Source organism: Monodelphis domestica, chromosome 2 (genome assembly GCF_027887165.1).
Source record: "Monodelphis domestica isolate mMonDom1 chromosome 2, mMonDom1.pri, whole genome shotgun sequence".
In the NCBI taxonomy this organism is placed as follows: domain Eukaryota; kingdom Metazoa; phylum Chordata; class Mammalia; order Didelphimorphia; family Didelphidae; genus Monodelphis; species Monodelphis domestica.
The window spans coordinates 477,982,277-478,001,855 of NC_077228.1; the positions used below are offsets into that span (position 1 = coordinate 477,982,277).

General features: G+C 36.5%; 1 protein-coding gene across 4 annotated transcripts in view; it reads left to right on the forward strand.

Annotated features, from left to right (window-relative positions):
- Positions 1-19,579, forward strand: part of GPSM2 (G protein signaling modulator 2) — a 60,319-nt gene that overhangs the window by 37,342 nt on the left and 3,398 nt on the right. For all 4 annotated transcript variants that reach the window (XM_007485071.3, XM_007485070.3, XM_001381891.5 and 1 more), the window contains 11 exons: positions 1,483-1,704; positions 3,899-4,034; positions 6,073-6,215; positions 6,783-6,906; positions 7,060-7,175; positions 7,930-8,085; positions 8,617-8,725; positions 9,672-9,798; positions 12,813-12,883; positions 15,535-15,711; positions 17,796-17,955. In XM_007485071.3, coding sequence (XP_007485133.1) covers positions 1,484-1,704; positions 3,899-4,034; positions 6,073-6,215; positions 6,783-6,906; positions 7,060-7,175; positions 7,930-8,085; positions 8,617-8,725; positions 9,672-9,798; positions 12,813-12,883; positions 15,535-15,711; positions 17,796-17,955 — 1,540 coding nt within the window. In that variant the 5' untranslated portion in view covers position 1,483. The remainder of the gene's footprint in view (positions 1-1,482; positions 1,705-3,898; positions 4,035-6,072; positions 6,216-6,782; positions 6,907-7,059; positions 7,176-7,929; positions 8,086-8,616; positions 8,726-9,671; positions 9,799-12,812; positions 12,884-15,534; positions 15,712-17,795; positions 17,956-19,579) is intronic.

Sequence of the window (19,579 nt, forward strand, 5' to 3'; positions counted from 1 at the left end):
ACTTTGGCAGCACATTTACTAAAATTGACAGAATGTTTGCACTGCACCTGAGCAAAGATGGCATGCAAATTTTTGAAGTGTTCTATGTTGTTTGTGTAAATTTGTTTTGCATGACTATACATATTTACATATCTTTTTTTTTTTAACCCTTACCTTCCATCTTGGAGTCAATACTGTGTATTGGCTCCAAGGCAGAAGAGTGGTAAGGGCTAGGCAATGGGGGTCAAGTGACTTGCCCAGGGTCACACAGCTAGGAAGTGTCTGAGGCCAGATTTGAACCTAGGACCTCCCATCTCTAGGTCTGGCTCTCAATCCACTGAGCTACCCAGACGCCCCCGACTATACATATTTCTAATGGATTTTATTTTTCTTGCTTTCTTAGTGGGTGATGGACACGGAAAAGCAAAGGGAGAGAATTTGGAAGTAAAAATAAAATAAAATTGAATTAAAAAAAAAAAGAAAACTTCCTATTCATATTTGACCATTTATCAACTGGGGACTGGTTCTTATTTTTACATATTTAAATCAGTTTCTTATATGGCTTAAAAATAAGACCCCTTATGAGAAAAATACTGCTTTTTCAAAAATTGAAATGTTTGTTGATCTTAAAGAAATATTGAGTGATGGATAGCAATTAAAGTCTAGCCAACTAATCAAGCTTTCCGTTCTTTTTTAGAAATTTTTATGTTGGCTCTTTTTATTCCATCTTTTTCTGTTCTGCTTCAGGGAAATGAAGCCTAAGTATAACTTCTAAAAACCTTGACTTTTTTTCTAAGCATTTCATCTTGCTGTTTAGTTATATTATTAAAATTTTCTTGGTATGTCATTACCTTGGATTTGTTAACTTCATTTCATAGAGTTGGAACATCAAGGTGGTGTAATAAAGAATGAAGAGATTAGGGAGCTTGAATGTTATACCAATGTATAAATATATATATAAAAAGAGGGAGAGATTTTATACATGGACAAGTAGTTGATCTTCCTTGAGGGTTTTGCTCAAGTAGGACTTGACATAACCTTTCTTCTCTCATTCTTTCTCTGTTTCCAGAGATAATAAAGTGGTAGAGGGTTGTTCAACATTACACAGTGGAATCTAGAAGAAAAGAGGTCATAAATGATATCCCACTAAAACAGGTTCCATTTTCAAGCAAATGGGCTCTTTTTAACCATGTGATAATAGTTCACTTAATATATCAGATTCTATTATTCAGGGAAATATGAAAAAGAAAATTAGCTTTGTTCAAATCAATAGTTTTATAGTTATTACTATTTGTAATTCATTCTAGTTATTCAGTTATTTTGAATAAGAGAAGCAGGAGACATTGCCACCATACATTCTCCATTCAGATTGTTAGAATTATATATTTTAGAGCTGAAAGGAGCCTTAAAGATTATTTTCAAGTCTAACTCCATCATCTTAACTTTGAATAAAATATAGTTGTTTGTAATGTGACACTGTGAGTGTCTGTTCTGTTTTGATAGAATGGAAGCTTCTTGCCTAGAGCTGGCACTGGAAGGAGAACGACTGTGTAAAGCAGGAGACTGCCGTGCTGGGGTGTCATTCTTTGAAGCTGCAGTTCAAGTTGGAACAGAAGACCTAAAAACACTAAGTGCTATTTATAGCCAGCTGGGCAATGCCTACTTCTACTTGCATGACTATGCCAAAGCTTTAGAGTATCATCATCATGATTTAACACTGGCCCGGTAAGATCTTTAGACTTTATATACTTTTTTAAAAGTTGCTTTTGATGGAAAATACCTAAAGCCAATATTTTTTGCCCATTATTTAAAACTCTTCACAATCTGACTTCTCTCTAACTGTTAAGACTAAAATTTGCCAGACTGTGGCAGGTAAAAATTAGTTTCTTGCTAGAAGTATTATATTTTTATGAAGTTTAGTTAAGATTAAGAATTTAAGAAAATCCAAGTAAGAAAAGCCACGTGCCTAGATGGGCTGAGAGGCCCATTCAATTTCACTTAGATCATGAGAGACGCATCTGCTTAGAAGCAGAAACAGGAAGAGGCCCAGCCGTAGGTGGAGACTCTTTAAATAATAATTTGTTCTTGGCCCAGGTGAGAATTCAGGTGAGGTTACAAAGCATCTCAGGAACTAGAGCAAGGACTAATGGGGATTGAAGTCCTAGGTTCAAATCTCCATTTTTACATACCCTTCCAGTATTATTTCATATTTGTGCCCTTCACAATTTCTACATTCCTCTCAAATAGACCTGCTAACTCTCTTCTCAATCCAGTGTTCCATTTCCCATCTCTGTGCCTTTGCACAAATGGTCCTCTGTCTACATTTTATTGTCCTCACTGCCATGTGATAGAATCTTCTTCCCCTCCTTTAAAACATAGCTAATGTACCTCTTCCTATACAAAACTTTTCCTAATCTTCCCAAGTTATTAGCCTCTCTTCCTCTTGAAATTACTTCATGTGTATTTTACATATTCTTTTTTTTTTAAACCCTTACCTTCTGTCTTAGAATCAATACTGGGTATTGGACCCAGGACCTCCCGTTTCTGAGCCTGACTCTCAATCCACTGAGCCACCCAGCTGCCCCTTATTTTACATATTCTCACTGGTGTACATGTTCTTTCCCCTCTATGTGATTAATCAGTCAGTCAGTAATCATTTACTAAAGGAGTTAAAGGTGCTTCCAGGCCCTGGGGATACAAAGACAAAATGGAACAATCTTAGCCCTCAAGAAGCTTACATTATAGGGGAAGATAATATATACACATAAATAGAACAAATGCAAGGTAAACTGAGGTAGTTTAAGAAGAGACACAAATTTGGAATGAAGAAAGTTTAATAATGCAGTTAGTGTTACTTGAGCTGAATCTTGAAAGGAGTAATTGGATTCTGGTAGGCAGAAGTGAAGAAGGGGTGACTCTTAAATATGAGGAATGCCCATTACAAAGGCACAGAGATGAGAGATAGTGTACCACAGGTAAGGGACAGCAAGGATAGTTTGACAAGACTGTAACGTACAAGAAGGAGAGTGGTAATGTAAAATATGTCTGAAAAAGATCTGAGCCACATTGTGAATGGCTTTAAAGGCCAAAGACTTTCTGGTTTCTCCTAGGAATAAATAGGGTACACTAGAATTGAAGATAAGGGAATGAAATAATCAGACCATGTAGACAGTGTTGGGGGGGGGGGTAGAGGGTGAGGCAGAAGGACCAGTCAGAAGGACATTGTAATAGTCTATACTTGATACTAGTTTGTCATTATCTGCCCAGTACCTAGCCCATGGGCACTTAAAAAGTTGGTTGGTTTGAATTGTTACAGTTCTAAGGCTTCATTTTATAGCTAAAACCTTATTTTGCTAAAATACTAGGCAAATGGAAGTAAATTAAGTTTGATCACAAAGTTATATAGAGGCAGAATAGAGAGCTGACCTTGGAGTCAGGAAGCCCTGGGTTCAGGTGTGGCACATGCTCATCTTTATAGCCCTGAGCAAGACTTATTTAGCTTCACCTACCGAACATGTTGCTATGTTCTCATCTTTTACTGAGAGCCTTCCCCTCCCTCCTCTTAATTCTAATGCCTTCCCTCCACTAATTAGTAGTCTATACTTGATGCTAAATCTAGATATCCTATATATATACATATATATATATAGCTTGCATCATATAAATATTTCTTTGCATGTTGTTTCATTATTGTAAGCTCCTTGAAGGCAACAATTGTCTTTTGCTTCTTTTTGAATCCCCAGTGCATATCACAATGTCTAGCATATGGTAAGCATTTAATATTGATTGACTTATTTTCATTTTATGAAGATTTATCCTAAATTCCTTGATTCTACTCTTATTTGAAAGGAACAGATTTACAGGGGGGGGGGGGGAGGCTATTTTTGAAATAGTTTATCAGGCTTTCCTATCATTTCAGGACCATTGGAGACCAATTAGGTGAAGCTAAAGCCAGCGGTAACCTGGGAAACACTTTAAAAGTTCTTGGCAATTTTGATGAAGCTATAGTTTGCTGTCAGAGACACCTAGATATCTCCAGAGAACTTGATGATAAGGTAAAATTGAAATATTAAGTAGTGCGATATAGTAGGAAATTTGCTGGATTTGGAGTTAATAGATCTACATTTAGATTCTGGCTGTCTCACCACCTCTGTGGCTTCAAGCAAGGCGTCAGTTTCCATTCTGAGCCTTAGTTTCCTTCTCTGTAAAAAGGGTGGTAGGGTCTGATGACACAGAGAATCCCTTCCCTCACTAAAATGAATGCTATAAAAATGCTTAGAAGAGAGTGTATTTATTATCACTTTTTTACTTACTTGAGATTTAATAGCAAAAAAAAAAATTTTTTTTAAACCATGGTTGCTAATTAGATTATTTTCCTTAGCTATTGGGGACTGGTTTTTTAAAATTCCTTCCTTCCCTAATTAGAAAATTAGTCAAACAGGCAGTTTTCTAAGGAAGAAAGCCAAGTTATCAAGAACCATGTGAAAAAGTGCAATTAATTACTAACAGCTGGAGAGATCCAAATTGAATCAACTCTTCCTCAGCTACACCTATCATATTGGCAGAGTTAACAAAAAAAGGAGAAGGACAAATGTTGGAGAGACTTCAGGAAAACAAGTGCATTGATATACTGCTGGATCTATGAATTAGTAGGCATTTTGGAAGGTAATTTGCTCCCAAAGTCACCAATCTCTCCATATCCTTTGGCTCCACAAACTCAACAAAAGTCTCAAAACTAGACTGATAACCTCAAAGAAATGAGAAAGACGAAAAGGAACTTACATGTACAAAAAATATTTTAGTTCTTTTTGTTGTGGAAAAAACTGGAAACTCAAGGGGGAACCTTTCAATTGAGGAGTGGCTGAACAAATTGAGATATATAAATACAGTAGAATATGATTGTATTAAAAGAAATGATGAAAGGCATGGTTTCAGAAAAACCTGGGAAGACTTAATCTGAACTCATGCAGAATATATAAGGAACTAAGTCAAATTTATGAGAAATCAAGCCTTTCCCCAATTGACAAATGGACTAGGAATATAAATAGGCAGTTTTCAAATGAAAAAATCAAAACTATAAATTATCATATGAAAAAGTTCTCTAAATCCCTCCTGATTAGAGAAATGCAAATCAAAACAACTCTGAGGTACTACTACCTCACACCTAGCAGATTGGCCAATATGGCAGTAAAGGAAAAATAATAAATGCTGGAGGAGGTGTGGCAAAATTGGGGCACTGATGCTTTGCTGGTGGAGTTTTGAATTAATCCAACCATTCTGGAAGGCAATTTGGAATTATGCCCAAAGGGCTTTAGAAGCATGCATCCCTTTTGATCCAGAATTAACACTAGTAGATAAAAATTGGTTTCAAACCAACCAATCAAATGTGATTGACTCTGCTACTTACAGCAATGCAATGATCCAGCACAACCCCAAGGACTTATAAAAAAGAATTGTGGGAATAGAAATGCAGAAGAAAAACATGATTTATCACTTGTTTATATGGGTATAGGAGTTTTGGTTTTAAAAGATTACTTTTACAAAAATTAATAATGTGGAAATAGTTATCAAGTGATAACATTTGTATAACCCAGTGGAATTGCTTGTCAGCTCTGGGAGGGGGGAGAGAGAAGAGGGGAGGAAGACAACATGTATCATGTAATCATGGAAAAAATATTTTAAATAAATATTTAAAATAAATAAATGAACTAAAGCAAAGTGAAGTGAGCACAATCAGGGAGTATAATTTATGGGGTAATAATTTTATGAAGTTAAACAACTTTAAGAGACTTAAGGGAATCACCAATTCTGATTCCACAGTAGTGATGTATATATGTCTACCTCCAAGCCAAGAGATGATGGACTCAAGGGACAAATGAGATACAGAATTTCAGATGTGGCCAGTGTGGAAATTTATTTTGCTTAATCATGCATATTTGCTATAAGTTTTTTTTTCTTCTCACGGGAAAGGAGTCAGAGAAAATAAATACTCTCTTGTATCCTACAAGTTAAGAATATTTATATATTATGCTTATTCCAATAGGTTAGCTTCTGATTTTTAAATGTAACCAACTTGTTGGCATCCCATTTTAGGTTGGGGAGGCAAGAGCACTTTATAATCTTGGAAATGTATACCATTCTAAAGGAAAAAGTGTTGGTTGTCCTGGCTCTCATGACCCAGGAGAATTTCCAGAAGAGGTGAAAACTGCTCTGCAGAAAGCAGCAGATTATTATGAGTAAGTAACCTCCTCTTCTTTCTCTCCCTCTTCATATCACCTTCCTTTGAGTGATGAATCATATGTAAGCACTGATCTGGCTGATTCCTGAAAGGCAGACAGAGACATTAAGAGCAGAACTACTTATGAGGCAAAAATAAATTATTTAGAAAAGTCATGCCATAGTTCGAGGTTTTTATCTCCTCTAAGAAAGTGGATCATTGCCACCTATTGGCCAATTCTGGTAATATCCTGGATTTTACTATAAAGTAACTTCATTTAACCACAAAAAAGACTTTTGTTAAAAGTGATAGCTATGTCATGATAGAAGAAATGTGAATCGTTGATTTTTTAAAATTATTTTAAAACTTTTTACATATTTCTTTTACCTGATTTTTTTACTAGATCATAGTTTCATGGAATTCTGTAGCTGGAAGAAAGCTAAATACAAGACAGCATTCTTTTGTATTTAGGTTTTTTAAAATGTGGAGTATTTTAGCATATTACTTTTATTAGAATTAAAGTTATAATTCAACCAAAGCCAAGTATTTACAACTGTTTTTCCTTATAATTTTTGTTGCCATTTAGGGAAAATCTATCAATAGTGACAGCTTTAGGGGATCGAGCAGCCCAGGGGCGTGCCTTTGGGAATCTTGGAAATACACATTATCTTCTTGGCAACTTTAGAGATGCTGTTGTGTCCCATGAGCAGGTATGATGATGGAACGCCATAAATAGTGTTGTTTTATTCCACCTGAATTGTATTGGAACTATTTATAGTTTCTCAATTTATAATTGTCATGGGCTTTAAGGTGGAGGGAAGTTTTTCACTTTCTTCCCAGCTAATTAGAATTTTCTGTTTCAGCGCCTCTTGATTGCCAAAGAGTTTGGAGATAAAGCTGCTGAGAGAAGAGCATATAGCAACCTTGGAAATGCATATATATTCCTTAGTGAATTTGAAACTGCTGCAGATTACTACAAGTTAGTATAATACTTCTGTTGACAAACACAAAAGGAATAATGTGTGAGTGTATGAATGTCCGAAGATAAAGGAGTCTAAATTTTTGTTATTCAGATGTTAAAAGTTCATCAATGAAATTCTAACCTAAAATCTTTCAAATATATTTCACAGAGAGGTATATAATCAAATACTTAAGTGGCATATTATCATCTAAATTTCCTTATTCATTTGCTTCTCAGAGAGCCATCTCATATAAGAACATTTATTTGTGTGTGTGTATATAGTTTTATTTTCAGTTCTTGAAGAGGAATAAAAGAACCCTGTGAAATATGGCTACATTTTTATGTGTAAATATGCTTTTGTTTTCCATAATCACTCTTTTATTTTAAAACTGTGAATTTGGCCAAACTTAAATAGTAAAGTTGTTTTAGATAAAACTAGAAATAACCTTTTATTAGTCACCAAAATAAGGGCAATTTTTAAAACCTACAAATACATAAAGCTAACATACTAATCATTCTAGTTGTTTGATCTTATATGTCAGTATGTTATGGGACAGCCATAAAATAGCACCTTTACTTTTATTCAATAGTTTGAATTTGCCATTTTAGTTTTATTTTATTTTCTGCTTAACTTCTTTATTTAATGTGCTTTGTTGTATATATTAAAAGCTTCAGACAGACTACATAGTTTTAAAGTTTCAGTTTTATCATTGTGGTATTCTAATTCATGACAAATTAAAGTTATTTTAAAACAAATTTTCCTTGATTTTAGGAAAACACTACAATTGGCACGACAGCTTAAAGATAGAGCTGTAGAAGCACAGTCTTGTTATAGCCTTGGGAACACTTATACTTTACTTCAAGACTATGAAAAGGCCATTGATTATCACCTGAAGCACCTTACTATAGCTCAAGAACTAAATGACAGGTAAAAATTGTCAACTTGTTTACCTGTAGCATTAGTAAAATATATTAGATAATTAACCCAGAAACCTTTATTTTAATGTTTTTTAAAAGAATTGCTAATTTTAAATTTGTTTCTTTAATAAATGTAGCTCTGAATTGCAGTTTCCTTGGAAATATTGATATCTGTGTAATATTGTGATTATAGTATGTTTCTTGAATGAAAAAATAAATAAATCCCATGTATTTCTGATGTCTTTTTTCTTTTTTAACCCTTACCTTCCTCCTTAGAATCAATACTGTGTATTGGTCCTAAGGCAGAAGAACAGTAAGGGCTAGGCAATGGGGGTTAAGTGACTTGCCCAGGATCACACAGCTAGGAAGTGTCTGAGGGACTTGATCCTAGAACCTCCTGTCTCTAGGCCTGGCTGTCAGTCCATTGAACCACCCAGCTGACCCCTTCTGATGTCTTAAAAATACTATTTGGTAATTCTAACCTTGTGTATTAGAAAATGTCATTTTGGAACCATAAATATTTCCTTGAATTATGTTGCAGAATCGGAGAAGGAAGAGCATGCTGGAGTTTAGGAAATGCCTACACAGCATTAGGAAATCATGATCAAGCCATGCATTTTGCTGAGAAGCACTTGGAAATTTCAAGAGAAGTAGGAAACTAATAAAACTTCATGAAATTGCTGTCTTGACTTTGACTCCACAGGGTAGGGGTGGAACAAGGAAGAATGTTGTTTCTTTTTCATGCCCTTGTCCAAGTTGCTTCAGCATTGCTGATGAGTTTGCTAATTATATGCTACTCATTTTAGAAGATGAAACAGTGACCTTTTGAGATTTTGGGTCATTGACCGTTTTAGACAGGATAACATGTAGAGAAAGAATGGCATTCCTTAAATCTAAAGAGCACCATTTTACCCCAAGTTCTCTTACCTCCCCCAATCCTAAAGCATTTTTATTCTTCTGTGAAGTGAGGTTTTGCTGAAGTTAACTTATCTATGAGAACACAGCATTATAGGTTGCTAAAATCTTGGGTTCTAGTCTCCACTCCTCCACTTGCTAGTTTTATGATATTGGACAAGTAATTTAGCCTTTGTTGTTGTTCATCTGGTTATTCTTCATGAATCCATGTGGGTTTTTTTTTGTTTGATTGGTTTTTGGCATTGTCTTCTGGGAGAAGCCGGGTTTCTGTGAATTCAGGGAGATGAAGGAGTGTGAGAAGAGATCTGGGACCAAAGGAACTGTATTTGTGATAGGATAGAGGCTCTGGGGGGCACAGTGGGATAGAGACTTGGGAGGAGGAAAGCAAAAGTGGATGGGAGTGAAGGATTGGGAAGTTTTTGTGTAATCTTGAAAATGAAAGTACTGAAGTATTCAACCAGAGTTTGGTTCTAGTTGTTATTTCCATTATAAATAACTGTTTTCATAATGCTTCAGATCATACTATTTTTAGACAACTATGGAAAGTAGTTTTGTTTACATTAGATGAATAATGAATTGGTATTCTGTCAAATTATTGGCCCTTCAAATCATCAAGTATGTATTTTTAATCTTGAGCATTTCAGTAGGATTCTAAAATTAAATTCTACCCATTGGTTGTAGGTTGGAGATAGAAGTGGTGAGCTAACAGCTAGACTGAATCTCTCAGATCTTCAAATGGTGCTTGGTCTCAGCTATAGCACAAATAATTCAGTGATATCTGAAAGCAACGAAGTTGACAATGTGTGTGGTAAGTGTGTTTTATTACTATTTAGAATTCTGTCTGCTATATTTGCAAATGTAACAAGTGTAAGAGCATATACATTTGATGCTATTTTCCACATTATGAATTTTGATGCATATTTAGCAGGGTCATACTTTTTATGAACTTAAAATTGGCTTACATTCATATTTTCAGAGATGTGCCTAATTTTTACTTGGTTTTAGCAAGTCACTTTTGCATTTTACTATTTTAAAAAATTATAGTACATTATATAATCCAGATATTTTGGTTTCTTTTCTATTAATCTTTGTTTCCTTTTTCACTTCTAAAATACCCAACCTGAGAATTTTGTAATTGCTTTAAAATGTTTGAATTGTATATTATTTCTTTTTTTGCCTAAGCAATCTTAAGGAAGTTCTAGAGATGATTTGGCTAACATCTAAGATTTAAAAAATAAACTAAAACTCCTACCTTCCGTCTTAGAATCAGTGCTGTGTATTGGTTCCAAGGCAGAAGAATATTAAGAACTAGGCAATGAGGGTTAAGACTTGCCATGGGTCACACAGCAAAGAAGTATCTGAAGTCAAATTTGAATCCAGGACCCCCTATCTTTGGGACTGGCTTGCAATCCACTAAACCATGTAGCTGCCTCCAGTGTCAGAGCTTTTAAGGGGGGGGAAATAGTCATTTTTACCTATTAAAATTATTAAGAAGAAAACTATTCTTTATGAGAACAAGTTCAGAATCACTAGATTCAGTCCCCTTTGTTATTTTTTTTAAGTTTAACAAAGGACCAATCACTTTGGCAAATGTATTGTAAACTTTAAAATTATTAAAGCTTAGAACATTTTCTCCAATTCCCCTGCCTTGAACTTGCTCTTCCACTTTGAATTACCTCCTGTGTTTTTCTCCATTATTTTTTCCCTACTTGTCATAACTTGACATTATCTGTTACTTAGCATTTTTTGCAGTTTTTTTTTAAATTTTCATTTACTAAGTTCTGTTTAGCTCCATTCATGTCTTTACATCTTCTTAGTACTTTATCTCAAAATTCTAATATTTCTTTACTTTCTCTAGAATATCTATTTTTCAGTTAAGTATATCTTTCTGAATTTCTCATTTTGTTTCTTATGCTGGCTTCATGTTCATTTCTCCTTGTGTTCTTCCCCCATATCCTATTAACTATGTTTATTGTGATCAAAGTTTTTCTCTAATCTATTCTTTGCTGTTCTTGGTGAATTCCATTTGTCCTTTTCCTTTTTAAGAAATTTTATATCTTTGGGGTATTTCTATAGCTATTTCCATTTTAGAGATATCCCAGACTCCTTTTATCCAGCCCTTCTGCAGATGTAGTTTCAGTCAGTTAACACTCAGTTATTAAGTGCTTCCTATTAGGCACCATATGAAATGCTAGAATAAGAAAGAAAGACACAAACTGTCCATGCCCCCAAGGGTCTCACATTCTCTTGGGGGAGACAACATTTAAATGACTGTACATGGAAGATAGAGACAGGATAGAAAGTAATCTCACAGGAAAGACATCCTGTTGAATGAAAGATTTGAGTTAAGACTTCAAGGAAGCTAAGAGTTGGAGTTGAGGAGCAAAGTATTCCAGTGTGGGAGGGATAACTATCACAAAAGCTGGAAGGTTGGAAATGGAGTATCCTGTGTGAGGAACAACAAGTAGACTAATGAAGCTGAATCATTGCATGTGCAGAAAGTCAATCAAGTGTGTGAAGATTGGAGGGAGGAAAGGGCCAGGAGGTAAAGGGCTCTAAATGTCAAGCGGAGGGCCTCATATTGATCCTGGAGATCACAGAATATTGCAATAGTCCAGTTGACAGGTGAGGAGGGTATGTGTGGAGAGAGGGGGATGTTTGTGAGATAGAAGATAGAAGCAAGATGAGATGTGCGAGAGGTATTAAAGATGCTGCTGCTTCTGTGGGCATGGGTGACTGGCTCAGATGAGAAATTTCTAAAGTGCTTAGCATAGTGCCTGACACATAGTAGATGCTTGTTTCCCTCCTTCCTTCCATCAACAGTAATAGGGAAGGAGTTAGGTGGACACATTGAGTTTGAGATGTCCTCAAGAATATCCCGATTTGACATATCAACTTGTAGCTGATGATTTGTGGGGAATGCTAAGGAAGAGACTAGGTTGGACATGTAAATCTGGGAATCTTCTGCATAGAGATGATAATTAAATCCTTGGGAGTTAATGGAATCATCAAATGAGACAGCAGAAAGGAGGAGATAAAGAGAAGCAAGAGAGAGCACTTTTACCCCAACTGGAAGAGATCAGCCAGCCAAGGATGACCAACCATGTCATCTGTTCCAGAACAGTCTGGATAGGACAAGAATTACGAAGAAGCCACTAGATTAGGCAGTTAAGAGGTCACTGGTGGTTCCAGGGGAATGATGAAGTAAAAAACCAGACTGCAGAACTAGAAGGTAGTGAAAAGAGAGAAGCAGTAGCACTTACCCTCATTTTGAATCGCTTACTTTCTTTTCTGATATTTACTGTCACCAATGAAAAATTTCAGTGGAAAATAATAGTACAATAATGAGTCATGAGTTCATAGTGCTTTATTATTTTAATTCTTTTGCTTTTCTAAGCTTAAAGTTTTTAGTCCTTTTTTCTTAAATGTTCTTTAAGTTTTAAATACCTAACTAAAACCCACTAAAACTCATTTTTTAGAAAGAGTATATCTAGTTTAAGAGCCATTTATTATAAAATACCTTTCTAAAATAGAGGGTGGAATTTCAAATCATAATGTAAAATCTTTAAATCAAAGGACTTTAGAGGGAGTGAATTACCTATTTTTATGTCATTAGTTAGGATAGAAAATGATTCTTCATAAACCCTCTCAGTTGAATGAAGAGTTTAGCCTGTTTTTGTTTCATATACATTTCCTTTCTGACATTCTAGAATCTACATCATTCTTGAAAGGTGAACAGAATTAGTTTGCCAGATTTGTAATTTGAAGGGCCTTGCTGGAACCAGATTGGTTTATTTTTATTTTACATTTTGCCCCCCAAAGATACACGCCCTAAGCTAGGACGCCGACACAGTATGGAAAACATGGAACTTATGAAGTTAACACCAGAGAAGGTTGGCAATTTTTACATTTCTTTTTTAAAATTCTGAGAATTTTGGTAATGACAATGCTCAATAAAGTTAAAAGCTTAGTTTGAGTAATTTCATTGAGTCAGGAGGGAAAAAATTAGGATCCTTTGTGGACCTTACAACTGTGGAAAATGTTAAAAATCTGCCCTCATAAAGGAATTTGTCAACAACAACAAAAATAATTTAGTGACATGGTTAATACCGTAAAGCTTAAATTTGTTAGTAATTTGTTATATAGTAATACATATTTTTGATGAAAAGTAGCTTGAGCAAAAGGCAGTTTACTTACTTGGGTTTTTGAATACAACAACTTTTAGTGTTAAAAAGTTTTCTAAATTCAAGGTTCACCTTAAAGAGACAATTTCCTGCATCTTTTCTCTAAGTTTAGTACTTTGGGAGATGTTGGTAAAGAGTAATTGTGGAAAATATGTCTGTAAATAAGAAAGTTGACTATTCATTAAGATTTTTTTCAGATTTTCATTGATACCTTTTGTATCACAGATTTGTCCATTTGGGATCCTTTTTCTCACATTCATTCCACATATTCTCTTCCACCTCTACCCAGTGAGCCAACTTATAACAAAACCTTAAAGGGGTATGGGGTCAGTGCCAGGCAGATCATATCAATCAAGTAAAACCTGGTTGGCTAACTCTACTATCCATGATTATGGAGTAAGGATTGTTAAATAATGCCTATTATCCCCAAATTTCATAATAGACAATGTTGACCATCTTACCACCTAGCCTTTTATTATAACTTCTAAGAAGTGGTTCTCTGCTTGTCTTTGCTCAGTCCCTTTAAATGTACTGACAAATGTCCCAAATGAGGATGTCATGAGAATGTCCCAAAGAGGAATATTGTGAACTGATTATCTCCTCTGGGTACTACTCAGAAAACAAAACATTTACTTCATGTGACCTAAAGTTAGTTCTTTCATGTAAGTAAAGTTTTGAATGGAATTACATGATATGTTTGGTATTAACTTCAGGCTGGAGCAAGAGTTCTTTCTTAACTTGAGAATCATCGATAAATTTCCCGGGATTCTTGAACTTGGGGAAAATGTCTTTATTTTTACTCATTTCTAACCCAAATTTAGTATTTCCTTTAATTATGAATATGACACCAAACATTCTTTTGAGAGGTGGTCCAAAAGTTCTTCCAGACAGCCAAAGGGATGGAGGTCCATGATGTAAAAAGGTGAACAATCGGTGTTCTAAAGAATGGTCTCATGAAGAAATGATACTTCACATATTTTCACTAAAATTACAGAAAATCAAATAAAGTGATATCTTTCTTGTGCTCTCATCCACACTTATAAAGGTCTGCTTTTAGTTTACTTGTTGAAGATTCTATCCATTTTTAGTTATAACACATTACATTCATTTCCTGTTAACTGTTTTGTTTTATCATGAAGTAGATATACATAGTAAATGTTATTTTATTTGATTCTATGATTACTTTATTATTAAATTTGCTGACACACAATTGCTAATGGGAAACTGTGTGTGTACATACACATATACAGAGAGAGGGAGATACAATATATATGTCATTGTCTGATGTTTGGAACAAGTGTACTTTCACAGCTGTGATTTTTGTCACTTTTAGACATTGATCTATAGGTGTCTTTATTTGCTTGTGGATAAAAATTTGATAAAATCTGCTTTTAGTTTTGGAGATGTTATGAATTTTAGAAGATGTTTGACAACCAAATGAAGTTTCTTAGACCACTGTCATAAGATTTTGGAGGAGTCCTCTGATTTTTAAAGCATTCATTTTCCTATATAATTTCTTACTAATGAAAGAGTACTTCGCCCTGTCTGTCTGTGTCTGATAGCAGAATTTTAGCATTAGATGGGACTTCAGGAGCCATCCAGCCTGCCCTATGCCTGGCATTTCCAGCAGGCAGTCGCCCTGCTTGGAGACTTCCAGTGAGAGGAGGTGGACCCTGCCAGGGCAACTTCACTTTGGGCAGCTTCGTTAGGAAGTTTTTTCTTATACCAAGTTTACATTTGCCTTTTAGCTGCTCAAGGCAGTCAGCAAGTGTGAATCGCCTTCTCTACGCCAGATACTGTGCTAAGCACCAGAAATTTATTATAAAAAATGAAACAATCCCTACTGGCAACAAGCTTGCATTCTAATGGGAGAGACAAGAAGTATTTGTTAAAATATATACAGAATGTCAAGTGGAGAAATATATATGTCTCCATAGAAATAAACAAAAACATAATTAAGTACACAGCTGTTTGGGAAGGCAGACACCGGTGATTGCGGGAAGCAGGAAGGATTCATGCAGAAGAGACCATGAGGTGGTTTGAAGGGAGTCCATACCAGGCACAGAGAATGGGCCTGGGCAGAGTATCGTGAGGAAGAACCATTAAGATCAGTACAGCTGGATTATAGAGTGTGGAAGGAGGACAAGGAATGTCCAGTGAGGCTGGAATGGTAGGTTGGGGCCAGTTTGTAAAGGGCTTTAAAAGCTTTTTTTTTTTTTTAATTAAAAAAAGGATAGGGGACCAGTGGAGTTGGTTGAGTAGGGGGATCACATGGTCAGAGCTCTACCTAAGGAAAATTCCTTTGCCGCACCTGTTAGTCTACTTTCTTCTTGACCTCTCATCTTTGTTTAATTTTGTAGGTTCAGAACTGGAATAGTGAACTTCTTGCTAAGCAGAAACCTCTTATTGCCAAGCCATCTGCAAAGCTGCTTTTTGTAAACAGACTAAAGGGGAAGAAGTACAAAAATACTTCTTCCACTAAAGTTTTGCAAGATGCTAGTAATTCTATTGATCGCCGACTTCCAAGCTCTCAGAGGGTAGGTTTATTTTATTTATTTTCCGATCCTTCAGTCTTAGAATCTCTACCAAATATTGGTTTTAAGGCAAAAGACTGGTAAGGGCCAGCCAATTGGGATTAAATGGCTTGACCACATAGCTAGAAAGAGTCTAAGGCTTGCTATCCACTGAGACACCTCGCTGCCCCTCAGAAAGCATTTTTATGAGTTTGCGTTTGAGCAGGGATGTATTTGAGTTGTGCTGTCTTGCTTATCTTTAGGGAGTAGTCCACAGACCTTAGTTGGATCACAAACTTTATACATTAAAGATTATTAACTGGGGCAGGTGGGTGGCTCAGAAGGTAGAGTGCCAAGCCTAGAGACAGGAGGGTCCTAGGTTCAAATGTGGCCTCAAATACTTCCCAGCTGTGTGACCCTGGGCAAGTCACTTAACCCCAGTTGCCTAGCCCTTACCACTGTTCTGTCTTGGAACCAATACTTACTATTGATCCAAAGAGAGAAGCTAAGAGTTTTTACTTTATGTATACACACATATATTTAATCAAATAAAACCAATTAATGAAAAGGTAACATTAGGTAGTCTAGTTTCTTATTGAAGAAAAGATGAGAGACTTTCCAGCTTGGGAGGGGGAGAGTAGACAGGGACAATTTCCTGAATTCAGGGAAAGAGGGGTCCCACTCCTCACCAGGGGTTTGGAAAGAATCACAGATTTGTCCGTTTGGGATCCTTTTTCAGATAAGATTTATAGATTGCTACACATTTCTACATCATTCATTTTTGTAAGTGAATAATCATATAAAACCCAAACCCCAAAATATAAACTCAAATAAACAAGTGAAAAATTGTAAAAAAAAAAAAGATTTATAGATTGCTTGAGGTGTACCATTATGGGAAAACTCTTTACATCAATCTTTGGATCTGATTATTTCGGGTCAGCATCCCCTAGTTCTTAGTTAAGGGTCTCTAAACAGCACATGTGGGTGGTCCAGTTTTCCAGACCCACAGGGGTGGCTCCAACAGTGCAATGAGGCTTTCTCCCAAGTCACAAGTAACAAGATGGAGTTTGCACAGCTCTCTGTTTCCACAGTGACCACCAGCGGTCTTGAAGCCCTCAGCTTTTCATATTAAATATGGACCAGTGCTGAGGACTGGTCTGGCACCTGAAGACCAATCGCTTGAAGTAGTTTAATCACCAAAAGATTGTGTCCCAAGTGATCAGTTTTTGAGACATAGCTGCTCATGTGGACATTTGCTGTGCCTTGTGAAGATAGAGGGGATCTATTATGCAAAGCCATACCAGTGAAGTCATAGATTTTTTAATACTTCAGAATCTACTAAAGGCTAGGGAACACTCTAGGGAACTGCATCTTAAAACACTTTTTTATCATTCAAAAAGTATTTTTAATCCAACAGTTAATCAGGAAAATAAATTCCTCAGAATTGAACATTTTCCCCCAAGCCTTCACATCCTGTGTAAGAAATTTAAATCTGTCAAGTTTCATTTTCTCATCTATAAAATGAGAATAAAAAAGAATAGCACCTTCCTCATAGGAGTCTCATGGAAATTAAGTGAAAATAATCTCTGAAAAGTGTTTTGCAAACCTTCAAGTGATGTATAAAATGAACTATCATTATCATTACCTCTAATATGGACACAGTCTTAGAAATAACATGGCTAAGACAGTTTGTTTCTGCTTTTTAATTCTGGCAGTTATTTTCTGAAAGGTTTAAGCATTTATTTCTTATAGCAGATTATTTTAAAAAACTGATTCTGCATCAAATATATAGGCCTTTATGTTCTTATTTAGAGTACATATATATCTCCAAGAAGCCACAGCAGTATGCCATGCTATATATTATGTATGTCATAATTTCCCAAATATTTTTCTTGCATAGTTGTTATAAAGTCCCTAAAACCTGGAAATACTTGTTAGGATTATAATACTTTTTATTTTGATAATACTGATAAGTACTAATTTTATTTGTCCTCCCAGGGATGGAAAGGCACAGTTTTCTGTACTTTTTTGCCTTTTGGTGTGTGAGACTGAGGTTAGGAAGAGAGCTGAAGTCTCAAGTGGCATTTGTTTTTCTCTTAACTTCTCAGAAAATCAGTGCTGATACAATTGGAGATGAAGGGTTCTTTGATTTGTTAAGCCGGTTTCAAAGTAACAGGATGGATGACCAGAGGTGCTGCTTACAGGACAAGAACTGCCACCCAACTTCAGCCACAACTTCTTCTACTCCACCAAAAACAAGGAGAAAATGTAAGTCACTTGTTTTAACTTGCCCTGGTACCACAGGGCTTATTCTTATTAGTAGGAAGAATGAATATTAGAGATATTCAAAAATTCACAGGGAACAAAATAGAAGAGAAAGGCCAGCAGTGACACTGTAGGCCTTGTTTTCATACATAAATGCACAGGGTGCTCAGGGAGGGGCAGTATCTCTGGTATGGAGGGCATGTCGTGCCCTCCTAGGGCAGCTCTCCAGCCTCTGACCCTCACCTGACACCCAGCTCTCACTTGTGGCTCCCAGTAGCTGCTAGCATGCGGCGGCGGCCACACCCTGGGCAATGGCTTCAGGCCGGCTAAACCTTGTGAGGGTAGCCATTGGGTCGTCGACCCCTGCTTCGGCGGAACAGATGGAAAAAACCAACAAGAAGGTTCAACGGCTGAGAGGGCGACGCAGCAAAGCACTGTGGAGTGCTTAGGGCGTGTTGGAGCACAAAAGACAACACGGCCATCCAGTGCAGTTGAGGAAGTCTCCAGGTGTAATGATTTTTCATGCCACTGGACCCAGGCTTCCAACGCCAAGAGAGCGGGACTGTCTCTGTGCATCAACTCTTCCACTTAAATCTCCTTCACGCACAAGTGTCTTTGTGCACACTCATCTATACACCATAGATGAAAACGCACAGAGACAATCGTCATCCTCGGTTACCGAGAGACTACTACTACTACAAGTAATAAGACCCTCTAGACACCCTCCCACATGACTAGAATGTAGTTCTGGAAGGGAAAGAATCAGGATACAGAAAAGGGCAGGAATGCTGTGTTTTGAGACTACATATGGATTCATGTGGAAAATAGGCTGGACATCATTTCTGTTAAGATCAGTGGAGGAAGAAACAGTATTTTTGATGGTAGATACTAGACAGAAAGAGGAATGAGGTGTGAAGAATTAGAGAAAGATATCAGGAGCCAGGATAGAGTAGGAACAGGGACTTCAGTAATCAAGACCAGAGGGGTCAAATTTAAATAGAAATGGACCATTACTGATGTGTTGTATTTTTAATTATTTTGTTCAACATTACCTAATGAGAGTTTAACTTGGTTCTGAGCAGCCAGCATTTGCTTCTTCTTCATCCAAAAGAGAACCTGTCTTTTCTTAATGATAGCCAAGATGAGGAGCCAGTGAGGGAAATAAGCTGCTCTGCTGTCTGATTTCCCCAAGGAGGAACTTGGTTGCTAGAGTGAAAAGGATAAAGACATTGAGAACTGAACACTTTATCTTAGAACTCCTGGCATCAGAGTATAGTGAAAGCAGGGAGAGTCTGACAGGCCCCCAAGGTTTTAGAAGAGCCAACTTCAGAGGATTCTGTGGCCTAGTATTCAACAGAGGAAGTCATCCCAAGAGGAAATGAGAAGCCCTCAAAAATGAAGTCCTAAAGACAAAAACAGTTCTGAAGAGAAGGAACAGGAACCGTTGTTTTAGGAGGCCCGGAATGCACTCACCAGACTGCTTCCAAGTTTAGAAGACAAGTGGAGCACCTTCTCCGGTAACATGGGGGTCAGGCCTCTATTAGTGGCATCAGCACTACTGAAAATCACAGGGAGTTTGGAGCGAGCAAAGAAAGCCAAGGACAAGACAAAGGGGGAGAGGGAAGAC